The sequence below is a fragment of the Castanea sativa genome, chromosome 7, assembly GCF_040712315.1.
Source record: "Castanea sativa cultivar Marrone di Chiusa Pesio chromosome 7, ASM4071231v1".
NCBI classification, from domain to species: Eukaryota; Viridiplantae; Streptophyta; class Magnoliopsida; order Fagales; family Fagaceae; genus Castanea; species Castanea sativa.
Window position 1 is genome coordinate 7,946,832 of NC_134019.1, and position 25,899 is coordinate 7,972,730.

Consider the following 25,899-nt stretch of genomic DNA (forward strand, 5'->3'; position numbering starts at 1 on the left):
CTAATATCTTCCATATCCCACACCCACGAGTCCCTCTTACATGTCTAGAGCACCCATCCCCTCTAGCCATACCCCCATACCATATTTGGTTACTATAACCTAACGTCATAACTTCTTGCTTTTTTCCCGAAGTGACATAACCATTTTCCAAGTAAGGCTTTGTTAAACAACCTAATCTTTCAAACCCCCACCTACCACCACTGGCAAACAAATCTTATTCCAAAGGACTGAAAGATATTTAAAACTTGAATTCTTATGAAATTGAGAAAATTTCACTAAACGTCCACAAACAAATATTTGCAATTCAACATAGTATGTTGAGAGAGAGAGAGAGAGAGAGAGAGAGAGAGAGAGAGAGAGAGAGAGAGAGAGAGAGAGAGAGAGAGAGAGAGAGAGAGAGAGAGAGAGAGAGAGTTGAAAAACCTATAACCATATATATTTTTTTATTCATTTCTTACGAAAGTATACACACTGTAATTCAACATAATATGTTGCACTTGCACATATAGAATTCACAAATATTACATTTCCTTTTGGGTAAGTCCACAAATATTACTTTACATGATTAAGTTGCAGAAAATTAATGAAGGAGATCCTTACACAAACCAAATGGACATTTCTTTTTAGTAGAGGGACAAACCATTTGTCTCACAAAAAACTACATTATGATATATTTTACATCTTTCAAGTAGTATATAGTTATCTATATTGGAAGTTGTATATGTGGAAGTTGTATTTTACATTGCTTATGTGGAAGTTGTATATATATTGGAGATTGGTGGTGCACTTCAATATGCAATCCTTTGTTTACACATTCAGGTTTTATGCAAATAGAACTTGCCTCCGATATTCTCCAAGAGCCCATATGGGGAAAATGTTTCTATATGAAGAGTAGTTTAGTGTGCAGTTCCTCATAAATACTCCAGTGATTTCCTGTTGCCAATAACAATTGGTTATACTATGCTTCAAAAAATATCTTGGTATGTAGAAGTAATTTTGACAAAAGAATCGAAAGAACAACACAACTAAGACAAACACTTATCTATGTGCCTTGGATTTTGAATAAACAGGAATTACCTGTTGAGGGAAGTCACCATCTTCCATTTGTGCATTGATCAGCACTCTGACTCCACGATGAATTGGTGTTGGATCTATCTCGGCCTAAATTTATAAAAAAAGTTTAGAATCAGTTTATGGGATCCATCTGCACTTCCAAAGCAATCACTAAAAGCTCACCATCTAAATTTTGCTATCATCTAATACTTAAGTTTAAAGTTTCATAAATTTATTTGTTTAGATCTTAATTTTTGATTTCATATGTATGATATCCTAGATTACGTGAATTGGATTTGATAAGTGTTTGTTTATTAGGCTGAACTGAGCTATATAAGTGATTACGAGGAACCCCCATAGTAACCTGACTAATACTTTTGGGTCATAACTGCAGATGTGATTGATATCATGACCAGTTGTAGATTGCTGTTTGATATCTTGGATTACTCATTTTCATGACACCTCCCCAACTAATTGCCAACTCTTAACTATTGCTGAAACCTAAATTAGTCATGTTAATGTACAACTTATTAAATAGTTTAGGAGAAAGTGATGTACCAACCTGCCCAGCATCAATAAGCGATAACAGCGCCCATGCGGTTTGGACCAAATTTGCACGGTTGCCTTCTATATTTGTCCACACCTGTTGCACAAGGAAACTTATTTGAGTTCTCTATTTCTATTTACTCCCTTCTATATCTGTCCACACCTGTTGCACAAAGAAGTACAAATTTAAATCGAAACAAATTTCAATACCTTGTTTTGGCTTGATAGGTAACTCTCTCCCCATCCACCATTAGGTAGCTGCTTTGATAGCAGAAATTCACAAGTTTTGCGCAATGCAGGACAATTTCTATAGTTTCTTCCACAAGCTGCCAATGCTCCTACAGCAAACCATGTACCATAGGTGTAGCAAATCCCCCAATGACCATACCTACATAAGTATTAATCTTGTGTAAGTATTGATGGTTTCTCCTTTTAGCATCAAGCAAAAAAAAAAAAAAAAAAAATTTGGTGCAGTCTCTGACTGATATTATCATAGATGGCTACTTTTATTTTCTGTCTAAATGTCAAAAGAAAACTGTGCAGCTATAGAGCAGTACTACATGGTGTGAATCGAGAATATAAGCGTGTGCAAAAAAAACATACTACCATGATCCATCAGGTTCTTGTACGTCTTCAATGTATTGAATTGCATTGGAAATGCTACTGTCTATCTCTGTTCTACGGTGCTTGGGATAGAATTTCCTAAAGAGTGCCAAGCCTTGAACCGCTGATGAAGTACAATCTACGTACCTATAAAGTGGTTCAATTTTAATGTTAGGAAGATAACATGACCAATACCATGACAACTATTCTTGTGCTGGAAGATAGCTTACTCTCTCTCAATAAGAGTATCTTCAAAGAACTCTGTGGGGTTGAATTTCTGCAAAAATAAGATACAAAAATATGGTCACGAGTGGTGAGTCTAAAACAATGGTTTTTTGCCATAAACATGTACAAACTTATCTTACAAGGAAAAGTGGAGATATTGAAACAAGTTAGAAAGAAACTAGTAGGTTTATTGGAGAAGTTACCTCCAACCAACGGTAAGCTCTTTGAGGCTCCCATGCTGGGAAACCACCATTGCTACTCTGTATTGGTATTAAAAGAAAGTCAATTATTAAAATGATGCATTTCAGAATCATTTAACCTAATAAAGTTAAATAAGTGAAGTAAATTAATATAACTCACACACAACTTGTACTTAAATGTAAATTTGTCCCCAAAAAAAAAAAAAAAGAATCTGCAAGGTTGAATTCTTACTTGTAGAGAAAGAATGACATTCACAGCATCATAGAACCTATCTGTCTCCATTTTTTCGCCAACAAGGTCTTGAGGCATTTGTGAGAACAAAAGTGCAACCTGAAAAATAGAAGGTTTTACCAAAATTCAAAATTTTTCCTTTGAAATGAACCATGAGAATGTTAGTATAAATCATAAATGTATTAGAGTTGGCATTACCTTTAGCCCTTCTGCTGTGCAGTCAGAGACTTGCCAACCATGGTCCCGCATTGAAAAAGTCCATGCTCCTTTGCTAATGTGTCGGTACATAGCTTTGAAGTCACCAGAAGGGTTTTCCCGGACCTAGAAAATAACATGATTAAGTTAAGCATTATCTTTCATATAATCACGTAAGCAGTATTTGATATATATTCTGACCTGTGAAGCCTTGACAAACTCATGTGATTTCCTGAGTGTTGACCCATACTCTTCATTTAGATTACAAGAGAGAATTGCTTGAATCGCAAAACCTGCATCCCACATCTGACTGCCAAAACTCTACATCACATAAATCAAGCATCATAAGTAAATGCTTTTAAGTATATGTGATTGCATTAACATACTCAGGCTTATGGATCTGCTAATTATGCTATTTTGCTTTTTCTAGAAAAGTCAAGTAACCGGAAGACGCAAGGGAATGGTCATATTACCTGAACTTTTAAGCCATCTTCAGCAACCCAATAGTTGTCTGGAAGTCTGGCTAGATGAAGCTTGTATGCCTCTGAATTTGGATCTTCAACCCAACGGGCAAGCAAACATAAAAGCTGTAATACGAGTAACCTTGACAAATTTAATTCAATGATGGCACACCAAATACTTTGATTTTATATTTCTTTCATTCGAATTGAACTGCAACACAAGTATTGACCTTTTCTACGCTTCCAATGCAAAGGTATCTGGTGTTCTCATCCTCATAACGTACATGACCAATTGCAGCTTTTATTGCCTTCTCTCTCAACATTGAAAAGGGCCAACGTGTTAGGATAGGCTCGGCTACATGGTGAAGAAAATCCCATAGCATATCTTGCACGAAGGGATGCGGATAGTAGAGATCCTCCTAAATTAGCAAATTGTGTAAGTTTTAAGTAGGCATCAACTTTGTGAAAATTGCCAATAAGCAGGATATGATATTGATATTTCTTTTTTTTGAATTGATGATATTGATATTTCTAACATGGAAAAGAAATGCAAAAAGGCTTCAAATAACCTTAGCAATTGTACTCCTAGCTTTGTTCCAGTTAATTTGATGGTAAGGTTCATTGTATAACTCTTGTCTTATTGATTGAATCAAGCTGGTGATTGGACCGACAAATCTCTTCCCATATAAATAAGACATTGGCATGTAAACCAAGCGACAGTAGCATAACATTTTGCCTGTATTTCAAATAATGAAGGTCGTGATGATTAGATACATGCGCCATGCTAACTGGTACATAAATTTTTTGAGTGATATGCAACTTAAAAAGTGTTCTTTCAAGAAAAAGACGTGAGTTACAAAAACCTGGATGCATAGGGAAGAAATTAGGAAGAATCCAGAATTCCGGGGGCAGTGGATTGCAGCCTGACCACTCATATACTCCTAGTACCTATACAAAAGATGAGGCATTTCAAGTTTACTTACAGAAATAAATGACAACTGGTTGACACAAAATTTGACAATACATATTAAGAATATAAAGAACATATAATCAAATAGTGAAATTTTAAATATATTAATTGAATAAAAAATTATTAAGTAGTGTAACATTAATCAAAGCAAAATTGGCTAACAGGTTCAATTGGTTATACCGTGACCCAAAACTTTCCCCACGATGGAATTGCTACTAAACTACCATGGTCAAGGATCCATTTCCGTCCTCTAGCCATAGCCATGTCTTCACCATCTTCAGGTCCCTCTCCAAGTAGCCTTAAGGCAATGTAGCTCAAAGCTGTGCCAAACATTGTACTGTGACCTTCAATATGGAAGCCCCAACCTCCGTCTTCATTCTGTCCAACAAACAAACGAACTTATATAGTTTAAATTAGGCAAAATTTTCAATTTCTTAGGCTTGTTGTCTTGTTGAATATATGCTAACACTGTGTGATGAGTTTATAAAGAAAATGGACAGAATTTTCTTCCAAATCATATTGGAGAAAAATCCCCCAATTCACTAGGTGGAACTCAAAAGACATTTGGTGTATATTTTTAGTGTCTTCTTTTTTTTTTTGGTTGTGGGGGGGGGGGGCTTTTTTGGTGACAGGATGTCCAAACTTTAGGTGTATTTTTATCCTGCCTCATTTCTAAAGAATTCTTTCCAGTAATTATGTGATGTCAAATTATCTATTTTTTTTAGCTAATAAAAATATGACTTGTTTAAATAACTTAATGAATTATATGATTTTATATATGTTTCATGATTTTCATGTAATACGTTGGAAGACAACTATTTTATATATATACCCTTATTAATAGTAGGGAAATCACATTTTTATCCCCCATTTAATTAAAAAAAATATTTTTCAATTACAACAAAATATTACCTGGTGATTATACAAGTATCGAATTATTTCCTTCTGGTGTGCTGGTGAAAGCATAGCATTGAGACCTCCCGTGATGTACAAGGCCATTACCTGCATGGCAATAATTTGAAGTTATGTTAAATGTAACAAACAAGTCACAGGGTTAAATTTTTCAGCCATCCCCATATAGCAAGTCATAAATACTACATATATATATATACACACACACACACAGAGAGTCACGTTTGGTTGTGCGGTTAAGAGCTTGAATTCCAAAAATCTAAAAGTATATGCAAGAAATTGCACCAATCTGATGGGCCTTTTTTGTTTTTTTAATAATTCTAGAAATTGTACCAATCTGATTGGCCTTATGGAATGAACATATTCAAGAAGTGTTACAATTTTGACAACATTTTTATTTTCTTAAGCAAAGGTAGAGAGAGAGAGAGAGAGAGAGAGAGAGAGAGAGAGAGAGAGAGTTTTTTAGAAACAAACGGTGTGAAAATAGATACCATGGGTTGAAGGAAAAACAAAGGGCCAGCAGATTCAGCAGGCCAGTGGCCATCATGGGCTTGAATGGATGAAAAAAAGCTCAGTGCTCTGTTCAGAGTAGTTATCACTGCTTCCGCTGTTATAACCTCTGTTTCTTTCACTTGGACTGGTGGTGGAATAGGCCCACATGGGTTCTCATTTCGAAGCTGTGAGTTTGCAATATCAAAGAGTTAGAGATAAGTCCAACTGAAAAAAATGAGACAATGACTCACATGTAGAATTTATAAGAGTCAAACACAAAGCACTAAATTACAAAATTTTATTATGTATCGGGAAAACATATTAAAGTACATAGGCCTACAATATATTTAAGCCTCATGAACCATTATATCTCTAATAATTTAAAACAGATGACCCATACATAGAAGGATGGAATTGTTGACTTCTAAGAAAAAATTATGGATCCAATCTGAACTTTTTAAATTTGAAGGACCAAAAATCAAATATACTGCAAATTTCAAGGAAAAAAATATACTGAAATATATATATATATATATATATATATAATATTTTTGATGTTGTTGCTGCTTGTTTTAAGCAAAAATTAGTCTGAGCGATCCTAGAAATTTGGCAAATTTGGTTGAACTACTTCTCACTGAGTGCTACCGTATTATAGAAGTTGTATGCTTCATTATAAAAAATAAAAAGAAAGAAACATAGAAGTTCTATGATTACAAAATGATTAATTCTACTACCAAATAAAAAATCATAACTTTACCAAAACTATCTTATTTAACAAACTATAATTAGTTGTTTGTCACTTTTATACGAAACCACCACTTTTTCTCTATTACTCACAATTGGTCATATAGACAATTGTGAAATAAGTGATGCATTTATTTGCGATACTAGGTTTTGTTGGTTATAAAATGTAAACTCCAGATAGCAAAGACAGAAATGTCTGCTAACGACAGAGACATCTTGCAGCCCAAAATGTCCTTTAAGCTGACATTTAAACATAGCAAACTTTAATTGACATTTTAACTTCTACGCCGTCTAAAAGGTGTAAAAATATGTTGAATAAAAAGATACCTTTATGTTGAGGACCCATGCAAATTAAAATATGAAACAACAAATTCGATCACAAGCTTTACGTATCGAAAAGTTTACTACTTGCATCTCTAGGTTATAAAGACCTTAAAAGGGTATATACTAGTATACACTGCTTATTGCACACAAATATACATGCATAAAGTTTTTGCATTGCAATCGTGACTCACGATTTCAATTCAAATTTTTTGAAATTATGATCTTAGTATAGAGATATATGTGTACGTGCAATAAGTGATGTGAAATAAACACAACCCTATATAAGAGGACCTAAAGTACTAGTCGTGCGCTGCACACATCAAATTAATAGATGAAAAAGTTAGAGATGTGAAGGTAAGATATCATCAGGATAATAGACATATAAAATAATAATAATAATAACTATTACATATTGCCTATGCTTTCCATGAAACAAGCAACCCAATATATTTTAGATTTTGAATTCTTAAAAAAAAAACATTTTTTTATATAAAATAGAATTTCTATATGTGTGTGAAACTCCCTCCTGGAGACTTGAACTCCGACCCTTACCCCCTACAACCTACAAGCATTTATACTTGTAGAATGATCACCACACCAAGAACGAGCAGTGATAAAAAAAAAAAAAAAAAAAACATATATTTTGATTTCTTAGTCTTGTGCATATATTACTTACCAACAAATATGGTACTGCGCATGTGATTTATATATGGAAAGATCTTAAGTAAATACTCTAAGATATCCTTTAAAAAAACTAAGGGAGATCTTGTTAATGGTATCTTTATACACTTACTAATATTAAATTTTTTATCACAAACAATTAGCTTTTCATAAAGAGTTGAGCTATTTTTAGTTTAAAAAATATTTGTTTATTAGTTTTTATTATTTCTTAACACGGATGATACCTTTTTAAAATATATTCAACTAGTGCACAAACACACTCGTTAATTTATGAAGCCAAACGAGAGATTTGTCTTACTCATGTTGCGTGTATCCCCGTGCACCAAACTTAAACGAGTCAAAAAGCACGTCAATAATATTCTTACGTTGGATAAGAAAACAAGGGACAGATTCATTGAAAGGATCAAAAGCCTGCGGTCTACTCTACATGGCTGGTTGAGTAGTTTATGATGCTTGTAGACTAATGAACATGATGAAATGTTCAACATGATACTCTCAGAAAATATACGAGAGAAAAGACACACACGCATATATAGTTACCTGCATCCTCATCAAAAGATCAGCACTTTGTTTCTTATGAAACCGGTTTTTCTTAAACTCCTCACGCATTCTTTCAACTTCAGCACGCTCTTCTGGAGTACCGGCATCGGGGTCGAATTCCCAGTGTTGCCGCCCAATGAAATTGTTTAGACTCACCAAATCTGGCCCTCCTTCGGCTATCTTCAGTTTCCACATTCTCTAAATACGTAACGAATACAAGTCCTACAGTCATGAGACAAGTAAATATGATCATTAGCCTAATAATATTTGAATGAAACAAACCCAACTATGTACACACACACAGAGAGAGAGAGAGAGAGAGAGAGAGTCATAGCTGGTATGAAACTTCGTATAATATAAATCATAGCCAACCACAACATATTTCTTAGTAAACATATATGTGCAAATTATATCGTATCTAAGAACAAAACCTGATATAAATTCTCGAAAAATTAAAACTATATTGCAAAGAAAAATGTATAAAAACGGGGTTAGGTCGTAGGACAACTTTCTTTTTATTTTATTTTTTATGATGGAGTTGGGACAACGTTAATATAACATGCTTCGGAGCCAAAATAGTTTCTCTCATAGAGACCCAGGGATATGTTTTGTAACATACACATCTATACTAGTCTACATAGAAAGAGATCAAGATCATTTTCTTGAGAATATTGGGGATTGGAAAGTGAGAAATTAAGAAAAGAGGAGGAATATTTGAGTGATACCTTTAAAGAGGAACAGAAAAATTTGTGTTTGTTCCTTAGTGAGATACCAAGAGGCTGGCACACTCAGAGAACAATTTTCTTGGGGTGCAGTGTAATTGTGAGGTCTTGACCCTTTAAGTAGGAGAGAATTAGGAGAGAGAAGTGTTAGGATTAGTTCTCGGAAAACTATTGTATCATTTTGTGTTTGACATTATGTACAGCATCATGTATTAAAATAATAAAAATTATTTTATTATTTAAAATAATGACAACGTAAATATTTGGATATTATCATATAGTTCTAAAGATACATTATATATGATTTAGTCACAAAAAATATAAATCACAAGTTATTTGTAAACTTAAAACCTCAGTTCACAGTCGATGATGAAAATGGGCATTTCAGGTGTAAATACTATCAGGGGCAAAGCTGTGTTGAAGGGTGGGGGGACCATGCCCCCCCCCCCCCCCAAATTTTGAAAATTTTTAAAATATATATAATTATTTCAATGTTTTCAAAATTTAGTCTATAAAAATAAGAGTTGCCCCTCCCCCAAAATATTTGAATTAGTCCAATAATGCTCTTAAAAAAAATAATCGTTCTAATAGTTATAAAGATGTAACTTTATTTTTCGCAATTCTATTTTTTATTGTAAAATGTAGTCTTATATCTATTAAATATTTGATAAAGTTTGGCATCAAATATATTTAAATCTATCTTTTTTAGCCGTTATGTGGCAATTAACAAATCATTGACTCATTAAAACAATCTTGTCACTATGTGTCTTTAGTTGCCACAAAATAAGTTAGAGCAATTAAAAGATTTTGGATCATTCATATTTTTTAAAATTTTATTAGTTCAATATGTTAGTATAAAATTTGAAAATTTGTATTTGAAATGAATTTTCTAAACAAACCACTATGAAAATGGAAAAAATGAATTTTATTTTATGAAAGATCGCAATCAAACATAATTTTGATTGAAACTACTAAGCTTTTTTTTTTTTTTTAGGTGTGTGTATATATATAACTTATCAAATAAAAAAGTGTGTATATATATGTGTGTGTATATATAATATAAAATTGTGTGTATATATATGTATGTATGTAGGGGTTGTCTTGATAAATATATTAATGCCGTAACTTGGCCCCCCCAAACAAAACTTCCTGGCTTCGCCCCTGAATACTAAGGTATGTCATTAAAATGGTTTGTCTTGATCATGGAAGTGGAGACTTCTAGTTGATATGTTAAAGTATCTTAAGTATACAAGACATATTGACCAAACCGCCATGAGACTAATTATTCTATTAATAACTGTCAACTAAAAACATAAATTCTCAAACTTGAGGGAATTGTGAACTTGAATATAAAATGTTGTATTCTTGATGTATCCGAAGTAAGATTTATATTAATGATCAAAATCTCAGTACGTTGAGAAATCATATGTAGTAATGAATGGACACATATTCTCTATATGGAATTCATAATTTCTTTGTTTATGAATGAGAAAAACCACCGAGGCAAAACCCCACCAGATGATTTTAAGGTCACCACTCTCGAGAATCCACTATTATCAAAACAAACGGTTACAAGTAAAGGAATCTCAGTATCTTCTACCAACCTACAGTTGAACCCTTACCCCAATACCCAATTGGACTTGTTTTATAGTAATAATCTCTCATTTTCAATGTACGGCTCCTAGTACGTGACTAACCAATTGTGCGGATCCTAATACGCGACTTCAATCCCCAACTTGAGAAAGATGTTGGCTGCAAAGTTTTTCAGTTCATCCTCACAATGAAGAACAAGAAGATGCTTGGTTACAAAACTCTACAGTGCACAAACACAGCAGCTTCTTCACAAAGAGATGAACTAAGACAAACTTTGTCTTCGGTCACAAATTACTAGAACAGACTTTGCTCAATGCTTGTGCAACTTGTGTCTTCTTTGACGACCCTTAAAATAATCCTTTTATATGTCTAAGGTTATGAGAAAATAAGGCCCAAAGACATATCCATGGATTGGAATCAAAACAGATCTGAAATTCTGTTTTTCTTAAACCTCGACAGCTAGAGGTGTCGAGATGTTGTCAAGCAGTTGTCGAGCCTCGGGGCTGGAATAGCTTCTTAAGCTCGATAGATGCTAACTGTCGAGCTTTATTGACAGACACTTCTTCAACTTGTTTCTTGGACAGACTTGCATGGATTTAACACTTGTTTCTTAAAGTATTAAAAACATCCTAGATCTACTGAAATACAAGCAAAGTGCATTTTGTCAAAGGATTAGCCAATTACATAAAAGAACGACATATGTTCTTAACAAGTGAACCACATATGTCCTAACAGCATCTAATGCAATAACTATCAACGATTGAGATTGAGTGTTAAAAAAAGCAAATTCCAATCTCAACCATTAAATAAAAGAAGTGAGAAAAAGTTAAAAAGTTAATATGGTAAAAAGTGTTTGTGTATGGGGAGAACATAATTGTAACGGGTGTAATACCCTAGTATTCATTTAGATAAGTTATTAATACACGTATTTTTTAAGCATAATTTAAGAGTGCGAAAACTTGAAATTTAAACAGATGATAGATTACATAGGTATCAATGTTTGATCTTCTTAAAAATTTGCAACGATGAAGGATATAGCAAAAAGTAATACAATCTAATGGTGGATTTCTGAAAATTCACATTCAATAAAATGATATAGGAAGATTTTGAAGGGTTTCTCTCCAAACAAATTTCAAGAAAAACTTTGTCCAACCATTAAAGTGTCCAAACAAATACTATTTGTAGAGTTTTTAATTTTTCAAAGTCAAAGTTGTAAGGTAGGAAAGTAGGTTATCATAACCAAGTATATACAATTGAACATTTTATTGTATAATGATCGTTGGTGTATGATAAATGTGGTCTTGATAACTAACCACATACGATGATCATGCATGTATGAGGTATGACCGCGTAGGACAAGTGACGAATGTGTAATTAATTAGGCCGTGTATTTTTAAGCCACATTTGCAAAAATGCGGCTACAGACGAGCTAAAGCCCCGTTTTTAAAAAACGCGGCTTAAAGAAAACAACAAAAGTCATGTTTTAAACATGCGGCCATAGAATGCGTCTAAAGTCGCGTTTTCTTGAGCTATAGCCACATTTTTGGGGGTGGAACTATTGCCGCGTTTAAAATATGCAGCTATAGGACCTTTGTATTTCTTTTTTCTTTTTTCTTTTGTTTTTAATCTTAACTATGGCCGCGTTTAAAAAATGTGGCTCTAGCTTGCCTAAAGCCGCGTTTTATATATGCAACTTTAAATTTAGTCTGTAGCCACGTGTATAAAGCGCGGCTTAAGTTTAGGAAGTGGCCACATTTATTAAATGTGGCTTCAGATTTTGTCTATAGCCACAGGTTAAAAACACAGCTTTAGGCTTTGTATAAATATTATACTAAAAAACATTTTCAACCCTACCCTCTCCCAAATATCTAAATAAAAAAAAATAAAAAAATAAACCTAGCCTCTCCCATCGTACATCAGCCTCCATCTTTATCTCAAGCCCTGTCTCAACCGTCACCCTCCATCTCTCCGATCTCAAGCCCTCACCCATCGCACATCGCAAATATGTCACTCTCACTCCCCATAGATAAATTTAAACCTAGTTTTTGCTGATTAGTTGCTAAATTTCTCCTGTTTTTCATTTCTCACAGGCTTTCTCTTCTTCAACGCCAAGAACACTCTGCCCTCCAATCCCAACGTCCCTTTCCCCCAGATCCACCGGTGAAGGTATAAGATTTTTGAGCTTAGCCTTAAATTTTCTGAGTTAGGGTTTGTGTTTGTAAATAAATTTTCTGATTTTTATTTCTATTTTCAAAATTTATTCCTATTTCATTTATATTTATTTATCTTCTTCTTCTTCTTCTTCTCCTTCTTCTTCACTTGGTGCTGTGCTTCGCGTTCTCGATCGAACGGTGGCTCTATTCTCTTCTATCACTGTTTAACGCTTTGTTCGTAGCGGCACACGATTTGATCAATGAGAGCGCATTTTTCTTGTTGCTGAATTTCTCACTTTCTAGGGTTAATTGTTCAACAGTTTCGAAATTCCGAACCAGTTTTTTCATTTTCGTAATTGTTTGGTTTCTGAGAAAACTAAGCGTTTGGAATGAGATCAAATCGAAGCGTCTAAATAATGATGTAGTTGTGTTTTGTTTAATTTTCTTGCAATTTGTTTTCTCAGTAACCAAACGGTTTCAGATCATTGATTTTGCTGTTTTTGGCTCTTTTCATTTTCTTGTATTGAAGTTGTTTGAATTTTGGGAGAGTGTGAATACAGTTGTGGAATCTGAACTTTTTTCCTCTCGTCCTTTTCTGTGAGAATTGCTCTCCTTTGATCGGACCACTCATGGCGGAGGTACTCTCTCTCTCTCTCTCTTTCTCCTCTGCTTGTTTGGTTCCCAAGAAACCTCAAGAAAATAACTTAAAGTTTTGTTTTTTGTTTTTTTAGGGGTCATTTCAAAGTCTGAAACTTTGTTGGTTCATAGTGATTGTTGATTGGAACTTTCATTTCACTTCCATAATTTTATGAATCTATGCTTGTTTAGTTGTTCTTTTCTTTTAATTTTTTATGGGTATTATTTAATACTTTCTAGTGTTTGTTAAAAAAAATAATTAATATTGAATCATTGGATACGTGGATTTTTTTCCCCTTAGAAGTTTAAGATTTCTGAGATTATTGATTCAAAAAACAAAGGAATAGAATTCTGAGATTAGAGTGAATTTGGTTGAAGCTGTAGTAATATGGGTTTGATTTGATTTAAGTTGTTGGGGCTTGTAGTGGTTGTTTATTGCCATAAATTTCATAGAAAATAACTAAGATTGAAATGTGTGTGCTTTTCAATCTGCTAGAGTTTTTATGTCCAATTGCAAGGTGGTCTGTAAATGATTTACCAACTTTTTCTGAATGCTGTGAAGTCAAGTTTCTGTGGATTGACTCTAACAACTGTATGCATCTCCATGGCCTTCTAGAGATGTTACAATTGTTTTTGAAATATATAGTGCTGGGTTAGCAATTAAAAGTATTGTTATATGGTGCTGGTGCATTTATTCATGTTTCTAAAAATGCGTATCTAAATAGAAGACAAAGTGATACTCAATAGAATGTCATATGGATCAGAAGTGCTTAAGTTTAGATATGTTTTCAATACTCATGTGGTTAAGAAGGTCTCACCGGACACATTGTTGGTCGCGGATTGGAGATTTGGGTTTGATTTCGTGAGAAGGTGGGCTTTTGGGATTTGTAAATTTACATATTTTGGCCTTAGTTTGACGCAGTGTGAGTTGTCCAACTCCAATATACAATCAAATCAACTATAGAAAAATTTAAGCCTTTTTCCAAGTTATCGTAAAAATTTTGTTTTGTTTGTTCAAAAATTAGAGAAAGCGATTGAAAGCTATAGTACATTTCATTGAAAAGTCTTAAATCTCACTACTTTCATTTACTATATTGCTTCAAATTTGTTACTTTCTTTACGATGATGGTTACTACGTACTACAATTGAATAACACTACATTATTGAAGAAAAAATTACCATACAGATTCAAATTTTTTACTTGCATTTTGATGATGGTTACTACGGACTGTTCAATTGAGTCAGATTGAAGTAAGGATTTGATTTCTTTAAGCTATAATTTTTTTTTTCCATACCTCGAGAGATATTATACGTGCAAATGAACTTCTCACACGTTCGATCATCTACTAATACTATCATTAGTAGTTTTTTTTTTCTAAATTATGTACCTGGATTTTGTTTGTGGATGTGTCACTATTTAGTGTTTGATTTTTTGAAATTTTTTTATAGATATTATTTTAGCGTAATGTGGTATTGAAAATGATTTTATCATTGTGGTTGAATTTATCGGCTAAGTGTCTCTTCATTGTTCATTTTAGAATTAAGAGAGTTGGTCCTCTATTTCAACACTTTGATACGTGGCCCTTTGAAGAACGACCTGTCTTTGTTTGTTGTAGCCTAAACTCTTATCCTAGTTGTTGGATTTGCATACTGCAAAACATCATGATTAACCTAATCTAATCACATTATCTTGCCCTAAAGTCAATCAGAGATAACAGTGTATTTATAAGGTAGGTGCTTGATGGGGAAGTCCAAGTCAACATTACTGAAAATCTGCATAAGGGTGTGGAGCTTGCTTAACCCTTGATTAAGAAAATTAGCTCTCTAAGTCAATTCCACAAGTCTTCCGCTCGATTGAGATCACAATTATTATTGATCTGTCAAGGATTTTGACCCTTCATTTGCAATTTGTTCATGATAGGGCATCATTTGATCATCATTCATTTTGTAATTCTCTACACCTAGTTACCTACATTTTCGTTATTATTTACTTTTGGCAATAGATTCAAATTTTTTACTTGCTTTCTGATGATGGTTACTACGTACTATTCAATTGAGTTAGATTGAAGTAAGGATTTGATTTCTTTAAGTTGTAATTTTTTTTTCCATATCTCGAGAGATATTATATGTGCAAATGAACTTCTCACACGTTCGTTCATCTACTAATACTAGCATTAGTAGTTTTTTTTTTCTCAAAATTATGTACCTGGATTTTGTTTGCGGATGTGTCATTATTTAGTGTTTGATTTTTTGAAAAAATTTTATAGATATCATTTTAGCGTAATGTGGTATTGAAAATGATTTTATCATTGTGGTTGAATTTATTGGCTAATTGTCTCTTCATTGTTCATTTTAGAATTAATGGAGTTGGTCCTCTATTTCAACACTTTGATACGTGGCCCTCTCAAGAACGACCTGTCTTTGTTTGTTGTAGCTTAGACTCTTATCCTAGCTGTTGGATTTGCATACCACAAAACATCATGATTAATTTGTAATCCAAAAGTTATCCCATTCTAACCATATAGTCTAATCCACAATTGATTGATATACATGGGGGAGTTAGTTAGGGACTCACTAGAAATTTAGGATAACTTTAGCTTGACTTTTTTTAAATCTTAACCATTTCTACTTCAATGAATATGATTCTGATTTTAAAATATTTCTCTTTTTTAATTAAAATGCTGATGATATGATAGAATGTCAACCATTCATTAATTATCAATTATTGTTGAAAATTTTAGAAATCCACCACTAAGTTACCAAATTTTTTTTTTGAGGATTTTAATTCCCACAAAGTCTTACTTACCCCAATACAAAGGAATAATAACATGTAGAACCTAGAATGGTCAACCTAGTTTCTTTAATTTTTTTTTCTCATAATGATAATAATTACCTAAAATTTTTTTTTCCCTAGAAACCTATTTACTTTAATTGGATTGGATGGTTCCACACTAACTCACCTTACATGGTCGGTGGTGTGGCTTAAAAATAAAAAAATAAATAAAACCTTTTGAACTCTTCATTGCTACCAGATCATGGAATGTCTAATAAAAAGAGTTATATGTTGTTATTTTTTTAATGTTATACATCATTTTTTACTAACCTAATCACATTATCTTGCCCTAAAGTCAATCAGAGATAACAGTGTATTTATAAGGTAGGTGCTTGATGGGGAAGTCCAAGTCAACATTTCTGAAAATTTGCATAAGGGTGTGGAGCTTGCTTAACCCTTGATTAAGAAAATTAGCTCTCTAAGTCAATTCCACAAGTCTTCCGCTTGATCGGGATCACAATTATTATTGATCTGTCAAGGATTTTGACCCTTCATTTGCAATCTGTTCATGATAGGGCATCATCTAATCATCATTCATTTTGTAATTCTCTATACCTAGTTACCTACATTTTCGTTATTATTTACTTTTGGCAATAGATTCAAATTTTTTACTTGCTTTCTGATGATGGTTACTACGTACTGTTCAATTGAGTTAGATTGAAGTAAGGATTTGATTTCTTTAAGTTATAATTTTTTTTTTCCATATCTCAAGAGATATTATATGTGCAAATGAACTTCTCACATGTTTGTTCATCTACTAATACTATCATTAGTAGTTTTGTTTCTCTAAATTATGTACCTGGATTTTGTTTGTGGATGTGTCATTGTTTAGTGTTTGATTTTTTGAAAATTTTATAGATATCATTTTAGCGTAATGTGGTATTGAAAACGATTTTATCATTGTGGTTGAATTTATTGGCTAAGTGTCTCTTCATTGTTCGTTTTAGAATTAAGAGAGTTGGTCCTTTATTTCAACACTTCGATACGTGGCCCTCTCAGGAACGACCTGTCTTTGTTTGTTGTAGCTTAAACTCTTATCCTAGCTGTTGGATTTGCATACTGCAAAACATCATGATTAATTTGTAATCCAAAAGTTATCCCATTCTAACCATATAGTCTAATCCACAATTGATTGATATACATTGGGGAACAGCTAACCATATCATTTCAATTTTTATTAAAATTACGTTTATATACCCTTATATTGAATAATTCCCTTATTAATTATAAGGAAAAAACAACAATTTATGGGGTGTTTTGTGCAAGGGAGTACCAAAACCTTTGGCTCAACAATAAATTTTCAACAAATTAATTAATTAAAATTGATCACATGTATTTTTTTTTTGCATTTTATTATATCTAAAATAATACCCGTTAGTATGTCCTTACTTAATGTATTGTCTTTTTTTACTACTCATACTAGTCTAACATTTTAAGGCTTTCTCTGTCTCTTTTCATTTCATTTACTTGAATTAAAGTACTCTTATGTGCATGTGTATCAATTACTCTTTTTTATACATGACCAAATTATATCAAATGACTTTCCCTTATCTCTTCCTCAATACGAGTCACTCTTACATTGCTTGACTTACCCATTTAACATTCTCATTTTAGTTGCACTTATTTCATGAACATTCTATATCTTAAATAACCCCAATTTTTAATACAATATAGCAGAGCTAATCTTATAACAATTTTATAAATAAAAAAAAATTCTTGAACTTAATAGATATTCTACAATCACACAATACTTCTAATACACTTGTTTGCTTCATCTACCTTACTCTTATTCAGTAATTCACAATTTTTTTTTTCTCTTAACACTCAAAATTATTGATCCAAAATATGAAAATCACTAACTCTCCAATCTCTTTTAACCATCAAATCTCACTACTTTATAATCTTTATTTCTTCTTTTAATAAAGTTACATGACGTACTTTATTTTAGAATTACTTACCCTTAAGCCTCTAGATTTCAAAGTATCCCTCTAGTTTTTAAACTTGGAGTTAACTTCATGTCCAGTTTTATTTACTAGAAGTCCAGAACTATATCATCTACAAAAGAACATACACCAAAGAACTTATCTTAAATCTGTCTGGTAACACTACAAAAAACGAGAGCTATAGCCACGTTTGGAAAATGCAGTTATAGACCTTAAAAACGCAGCTATACACTATAGTCGCGTTTCCAAAAGCGGCCTATCCTGCGACAATAGCCCCCTGCGGGGGTCTATAGCTGTGTTTCTATAACGCGGCTAGAGGTCCTCCTATAGTTGCATTTTTCACCCCTTTATAAGCTAAGACCTATAGCTGCGTTTTGTAAAAGACACGGCTATAGAACCGCTTTGGCCTGCATTTAAAATGCGGCTATAGGTATAGTTTTGGCTGCTTTTTTAAAAACGCGGCTAAAGCCTCTTACAGCTGCATTTTTGAAATGCAACTACAGATTTTTTTTTTTTTTAAAAAACCTGGGTTTTTTTTCCCCCAAAAAATTCAAAATTCAAACCAAAAAAATTCGAAATTAAACACAAATCCAAAAAATTCAAAATCAAACACAACATACTCACAATACAAACACATCCAAAAAATTCAATACCAAACACAAACCCAAAAAATTCAAAATCAAACACAACATACTCACAAAACAAACACACGCAAAATATTCAAAATCAAATACAACATACTGACAATACAAACACAATGTGTTCCAAAATATAAGAACACAAACCCATGAATCTCCTCTCATTCAACAAAACCAACCCAAATCTAACACTAAATTGATTCAACACAAAAGCACAAGCTCAGAAACACAAAAGAACAAGCTCAAGAACACAAACCCATTTAAACATAAGCACAATATCAGCAACACAATAGCACAAATTCAAGCACAAATCCAAATCAAGACATAGACACAAATATTGCTAAAATATCCACTTCATTCAAAATTTTTAGCATTTCCTCCATTTTCTTAGTAACTAAACATTAAAAAAAAAAAAAAAAAAACTAGATCTATAGACAAATCAGTGTGCTTGAGATGAAGAAAAAAAGAAAGAAAGAAGAAGAAGTAGCTGCAAAGAAATAAAGGGAAAAAAAAAAAAAGAGTTGTGTTGGAGTGAATAAGGAAGAAAAAAAAAAAAGAACTGGCGTGACTCGCAGAAGAAAGGAGCAAAAAAAAAAAAAAAAGAGTTACGTTGGAGTGAAGAAGGAAGAAAGAAAAAGGAAAAAGAAAAGAAAAAAAAAAGTAACAAAGAAGAAGAACCTAAAGAGTTGTGCTAGAGTGAGTGAAGAAGGAAGGAAAAAAAAAAAAAGAGAAAAGAAACGAAAGAAAAGATGAGGTGGGGGTAGGTGGGAAAGTGGGGAAGTAGGTGGGAAAGTACAAGAAAAGAAAAGAAAAAAAAAATTTGGTCATCTATAGCTGCGTTTTAAAACTAGGGGTATCAAAGTTCGACCCAACCCGCGAACACGACACAAGCCCAACACAAGTGTTTTCGGGTTAAGGTTGGGCCTTAATAAGTTTGGGTCATAAACAGATAGACCCGAAAGTGACATGATAAGAAACATGTCATAAGCAGGTCAACCCGTGTTACCCACAATACACACATTTGACACGCCAATTTATTTGTATCAACACAAAATGACCCACTTAACATAATCCGTTTAACTCGTATAACAAAAAATCTTCATTTTATTTTAGATTTGTCAAGTACCTTTTATATCCAACATATATTTCAAATTAAAAAAAAAAAGTGAGTAATTACAAAATTTTACAAGGGATGTAATTGGAAATTGAAACTTTACAAGTCCTAGGTCTCTAAACCCTACAACCATAAATCTCTAAACCTTCTTATAAATATCTTCTTCTTCTTTTTTTTCAGCTGTACTACTCTTCTCACGTCCAATTCTTAAACTCAAAGTGTCAACTCTCAAATCGGTTATTATTTTCTTTCTCTTTCTCTAAAGTTTATGCACTTTTAATGGAGTGTAAAGAATTTATTTCTAGATGAATGTTCTATTTTTGTTAAACTATATTATTTTAAATGTGGGTTGAAGTCTTGAAATGTATGCACTACTTTTGGGATGTAAAAAAAAATATTTCTATATAAATGTTATATTTAATGTTATGCAGGTTGAAATGGGTTGTGTAACATTCGTGTCAACCCAACATGACTCGTTTATTAAGCGTGTCAAATGGGTTGGGTTGGGTTAGATCAACCCAACTTATTAACAGGTCGGGTTAAATCAACCCACTTTATTAACAAGTCGGGTTAGGGTTGAAGGATTATGACACAAATGTTAAATGGGTCGGGTTAGAGTTGAGTCATTTAGTCTAATACCCCTATCTCGACACGACACGAACTCGACACGCTAACCCCAATTGACACCCCTATTTAAAACGCGGCTATAGATTGGCTATAGCTGTGTTTTTAAAAAACGCAGCTATAGGTCCCCCTTTAAAAAAAAAAATTATTCGGTTGGACCTATAGCTGCGCTTTTTGAACGCGGCTATAGAATTAACATATAGCCACATTTTAAAAACCCAGCTATAGGATAGCTATAGCCGTGTTTTTGAAAAACACAGCTATAAATTAAGTTTATAGCTGCGTTTCTTAGAAACACGTTTATAGATCAACTATAGCCGCATTTTCTGTAGTGTAAGTTCATTCACAACCAAGAGGACCACTGTGTGATTGTGATTGTGAGGTTCCCTAATATTTGATTTTTTTAATATTGTGTATCTTGTAAAGATGAATGACTTAGGGCACCTTTTCCCTTGAAGTTGTTTACAGATGCCTAGCCATGGAATGAATATAAGGCCTGAATTAAATATAAAAATTAATTACTGAGTGGATGTTCAAGTTAAATGCATTTGTGGCAAAAGTAAGGTGTTATTGGTAGGTTTTAAATGATAATCTAACATATGTGACAAAATCATTGACACTAAGTAAGCTGTATTTTCTGTATTATAGGTCCGAATCAGTTGATGTTCAATGTCTTTAATAATTTAACATGGTCCAGATACTTGAACCATAGTAGTGGTCCAACCAGTTTGTATTGTCCTTTGGTTTGGTATTCAAAACTTGTATCTATTAATTGATGGTTGTGCAACGTTTGGTCTATAGTTGTTAGTTAGGCAAATAGACATTATCTTCTGGTTTTGGTGTTTGGACTTTGGACCTATAACTTCCATCTTTTATTGGGTTGGCTTATTTGTCGAAAATGTGTAAAAATTAGCTAGTTCTTGTATTCGTTAGGTGATTTATATTCTAAAGCTTGAATTAAATTAGGTTTGAAAATAGCAAAAGTTGGCTTTAAAAAGCAAGTAACTAAACATTTTGGATCCACACAAATTAGGGGAAAAAGGTTAAAAACTCACAAAAATTATGAATTAGCTTTTATCTGTTAATTTTTAATCTTTTGATTTAACTGAAAACAACTTACATAAAAGCTTACTTTTGATATTTACTTTAACTTGTTATACATGTTTTTGTTAACCAAATTGTGAGTAGCAAATACTATCTATATGTAACACTCAAGTTCTCTTCAAGCCCCCTTATATTATTAATTCTAGATAATAATTAATTCTGTTATGTAAAAGGTTCTTTTTTTATATATAGGAATGTAAAATGTTCAATGTTGCTTTATGTATCATATTCGGCATAGAGTTTACTCTTCATGTATGACTGGTAGTCTTATATAGAAGACAAATAAAGGAGTAATTACACTAAATCCACATGTGGTTTGGCCCGAAATCACTTTACCTACCCGTGGTTTAAAAAGTCACTTTACCCATCTGAGGTATGTTCTGTTTGTTTTCCGTAACCCACCTCTGTTAAAATTAGGGGTAAATAGGTATTTTTGCTCAAATTTTATGTCTCTCTCCTCCCAAAACAAAAAAATAGCATAAAAATGCAAGAGAAACAAGATCAAAAGGGAGGGTTTTAAGGTATAAAAAAAAAATTCCTGATCAGCAGCACTGTATCTCTTCCCTGTACTATCAAAAGTAGAACCTCCAATCTTGGATCCCACCGAGTTATCCAAACTAAACCCAATATAAGGATCAACACCAGCTTCCAATAACCCATCTCGAACTACTGATTGCCAATTCTTGAGCTCTGGTCTAAACACAATAGCCCTTTCAACCCACTCATAGGATTGGTTCACAACCCTAAGATCCCAATTCACTCCTATTTTCTTATAAAAATCATCATCAACTCGGCTATAAAACCCAGCATTTACTGCATTGCTGCCACCAAGAACCCGTCCATGGGCATTTTGAATGCCATCTTCTGATGTGAAGGGTTGGGCGTCATATGTGTCAGCTTCCAGTGTTAGGCACAATTTTTGTAGATGTTATTAGATATCAATTCCTTCCCTTTTCTTGAACTTTCTCATCAACCAAACTCAAAGAATGGATCAAGAAATTAAAGAAATGGGTTTTAGAGAATCTGTTCTTCTTAATAAACCTAAAGCATAACAAAAGAAAATCCTGAATGATTTTGCCAAATAGTGATATTTACACTCAATTAACTATAGAATTGCAATTTCTACTCTTTTCTTGCACTTTCTCAACAACCAAACGGATTGAACATACGAAGAAAAGAAATAGGCTTTTTGAAAGATTGGGGTTTGAGAAACATAAAAAAGAATAATATATGACAATCCCATCATGGTTCTTTTGTTTTAACTTCAATAAAGCCAAATAGTTGTGTCAATTCTAGCATAATAGAGCACAAAAAGGCATAGCCATTGTTTGGTTTTTGAGAAAAAGCAGGCGTTTTTAGCATTTTCAATTGCATATCTTCTCTTTTCATTCCTAAAACTTCTAAGTAATTGCTGAGAAAGAGAAAGTAAAAGATGGAAAGAAAAAAGGTTTCACCTTGGTGAGACTGTGGTGGTCGTGGTGGCTGTGGCAAAGCATAAGAAACGGTTGGGCCTATGAACATCAAGAACACAAAGTACTGTAGCCAAAAGCAAATGGGTCTCGCCATTGTTGTGCAATTTTTTTTTTACCTCAAAACCCTCCCTTTTGATCTTGTTTCTCTTGCATTTTTGTGCTATTTTTTGTTTTAGGAGGAGAGACATAAAATTTGAGCAAAAATACCTATTTACCCCTAATTTTAACAGAGGTGGTACGGAAAACAAACGGAACATACCTCAAGTGGGTAAAGTGACACTTTTTAAACCATGGGTAGGCAAAGTGGTTTCGAGCCAAACCACAAGTGGGTTTAGTGTAATTATGGCCAGCCTTGATCTCAAGTCCAAAAAAAATAATGCAAAATACATTTTTCCTTCCTTTTCCCAATTTTTTTTATGTTAAAAAAAAAAAAACAATCTAACATGAAATGTATGAATGTTATGCAATGCAAATCCTAAAAAATAAAAGAAACCAAAACAACAAAAGATGAATGGTCACAAAGAAAAGAGAGACGAAGCACATGGACCATGTCAAAAAGACTCAATTAGATTGAGCATTTTGCATCCAAAACCTCTTAGATACAACTCTAGCATTGGAGTTAATTTCTGGTTAGAATGATGAGCAACTCCAGGATTAGAATAAAGGTTCAAAGCCTTTACCAACTCAACAATAAGTACCATAGGATCTTGTGCTTGAGGCATAGATACTTTTGGCTTATTTTCATGCTTAGCAACTTGAAATAGTTTGGATGAATGTGTCTAAACTTTCCACAAAAATGACAAACCCAGTTTGGTCTATCATGCAACTTATCCTTAGGAGGGTTAGGAGTCTTAGGCTTAGACTCTTTAAGATCAACCCTAATCTTCCTAGGAGGTGTAACTTCTACAAGTTTGACAATCTCATTTACAAGAGGCTCAGAAAAAGGAACAAAGTCTGTGGAATGAGTTTTAGACAAAGAGATGTTTTCTACAAAACTTAGACCAGTTTTGTCTAAAGGAGACTTCTGAATACTCAATATGTGATCAAGTTTAGAAAATTGCCAACAAGTCGCTTTCCCTTTTTCCTAGTCAATTACTAGTATGTGCGACGGCTTTTGCAGCTCAATATCTCTTTTCGAGATTTGACATTTGATGAGCTCTTTAAGAAAAAAAAATAAAAACGTTGGAAAAGATAAAGGCACAAGTCTATGCATGTATCAAGACCAACAAGACAATTGACTAATCATTCACGACAAGCTTGAAGATCGATTTACTGCAATCACACATAGATTTCAAGATTTGTCTCACAAAGATAGATGTGCATACAAAACAAGCTAAGCTCGTAAATGCACTACGCCATTAGTACGAAAGTACTAGGCCAAACTCACATGTGATATACACAACACAAGCGATCAATTTTTTTGAAGATTTTTCAATTTTTATGAGTTTTTGAATTTTTCAACACACTCAAAAACATAACATGAAAAGTAAGATCAACAAAAACAAAAATAGCTAGAAGAAGAAACATACTACGAATCGGAAGCAATAACACAAGAAGATTTTGCAAGACATGATGCATGAACCTATGACCCTAAACATTGAAAGAATTAAATCATGGACATAGGAGATAAATCATGCATGGGTACCCTTCTTCACCCACACTTTTCAAGTGTTTTGGGTGAGAGTCTTGGATGGAGGTGCACGACCAACATAGCTTTTCAACCTCTGAGTGAAGCTAGCAAGACATAGAGAGATGTTCTTCAGCATTTACATGACGTCTCCAATGAGTTGTCCTTCATTTTCTCCCTTAGACTAAGTTCCCTTTTGTTTCTCCTTTGAACTTTCTTGGTCACGCATGGAATCAGCTTTCTTAAGTGCATGTAACTTGAAACAGTTGGCTCTTGTGTGCCCTTGAACACCACAATGATGATACACATGCTTCACTTAAGGCCCACTTTGATTTTTGGGTAATGACTTCCCTTTATCTTTTGGTCTTACACCAATGGTTGTTTTCTCAGCAGCAGGGGTCTTAGTCTCAAGCATCACTTCTTTAAGTTTCTCAACACTTTTGGCTGATACAAAACTTACTTCCTTCTTTGGTTTGTTGCTGGAGCTTCCTTTTCCGGTATAGCCCAAACCGATCTTGTCATGTGAAGATTTTTGTGACAACAGCACACTGTCAAGTTTCTTAGTGGAGATACGCTCAACCTTGACATTAGTTTAGATAATTTCAAGCTCTAGAAACTTGATCTTAGAGTAGGCTTCAACTAGCTTTCCCTTGAGTCCTTCTACTTCACATTTTGCCTCTTTAAGTTGCACAAGAGTACACTTATGCTTTTCTTCAATTTTCTTCATCTTTCTCACAACATGGTTTGCAACCTTGGCACATTTTCCACAATCTTCTCGCAAAGAATCATTTGCTTCTTGAAGATTGCTCTCTCTATCAGTTTGGCATACATCTTCATCTTCCGACTCTTCAACTTCCTCATCCTCAGAATGCTCACTAAGTTCATTTACCAAATTGCTCAAATAATCCTTAGATTCGATGGAGGTAATTGTCATGAAAGTCCTATAGTTCCCGTCACTATCACATTCTTCTTTCGTGTCTGAATTTGAGCTTTCGAAGTCGCTAAGAGTAGTGGCAAACACCTTACCCTACCCTCTCAAGTATTTGGGACATTCTTTCTTGATGTGTCCATGGTCGTTGCATTCAAAAAACACAACTCCTTGAGGGGATTGAGAGTCCTTCCCATATTTCTTCTTGAACTCCTTTCAACCACCTTTGGATGATGAGAACTTTCCTTTGCTAAAGGACTTCCTATTGTTCTTCATCTTCAGAAATTTTCAGAAGTTCTTTGCAAGGAAGGCTACTTCTTTTTCCACATAGTCT

At 33.5% G+C, this 25,899-nt stretch overlaps 2 protein-coding genes across 2 annotated transcripts; both read right to left on the reverse strand.

Moving 5' to 3' along the window:
* Positions 1 to 445: 445 nt before the first annotated feature.
* Positions 446 to 8,983, reverse strand: LOC142642106 (lupeol synthase-like). The gene is made up of 19 exons (XM_075816458.1): positions 8,904 to 8,983; positions 8,179 to 8,400; positions 5,889 to 6,074; positions 5,398 to 5,487; positions 4,666 to 4,863; positions 4,379 to 4,463; positions 4,085 to 4,251; positions 3,746 to 3,934; positions 3,528 to 3,641; positions 3,256 to 3,375; positions 3,058 to 3,180; positions 2,860 to 2,958; positions 2,631 to 2,687; positions 2,433 to 2,479; positions 2,206 to 2,349; positions 1,810 to 1,987; positions 1,616 to 1,696; positions 1,078 to 1,161; positions 446 to 933 (listed from the first exon to the last, which is right to left on the reverse strand). The coding sequence occupies exons 2-19, from the start codon at positions 8,371 to 8,373 to the stop codon at positions 823 to 825; spliced, it is 2,268 nt and encodes a 755-aa protein (XP_075672573.1). The 5' UTR covers positions 8,374 to 8,400; positions 8,904 to 8,983; the 3' UTR covers positions 446 to 822.
* A 12,915-nt stretch (positions 8,984 to 21,898) lies between these two features.
* LOC142643915 ((R)-mandelonitrile lyase-like) lies at positions 21,899 to 23,104 on the reverse strand. Its single transcript, XM_075818628.1, has 3 exons — positions 22,993 to 23,104; positions 22,124 to 22,435; positions 21,899 to 21,942 (listed from the first exon to the last, which is right to left on the reverse strand). The coding sequence occupies exons 1-3, from the start codon at positions 23,102 to 23,104 to the stop codon at positions 21,899 to 21,901; spliced, it is 468 nt and encodes a 155-aa protein (XP_075674743.1).
* Positions 23,105 to 25,899: the final 2,795 nt, after the last annotated feature.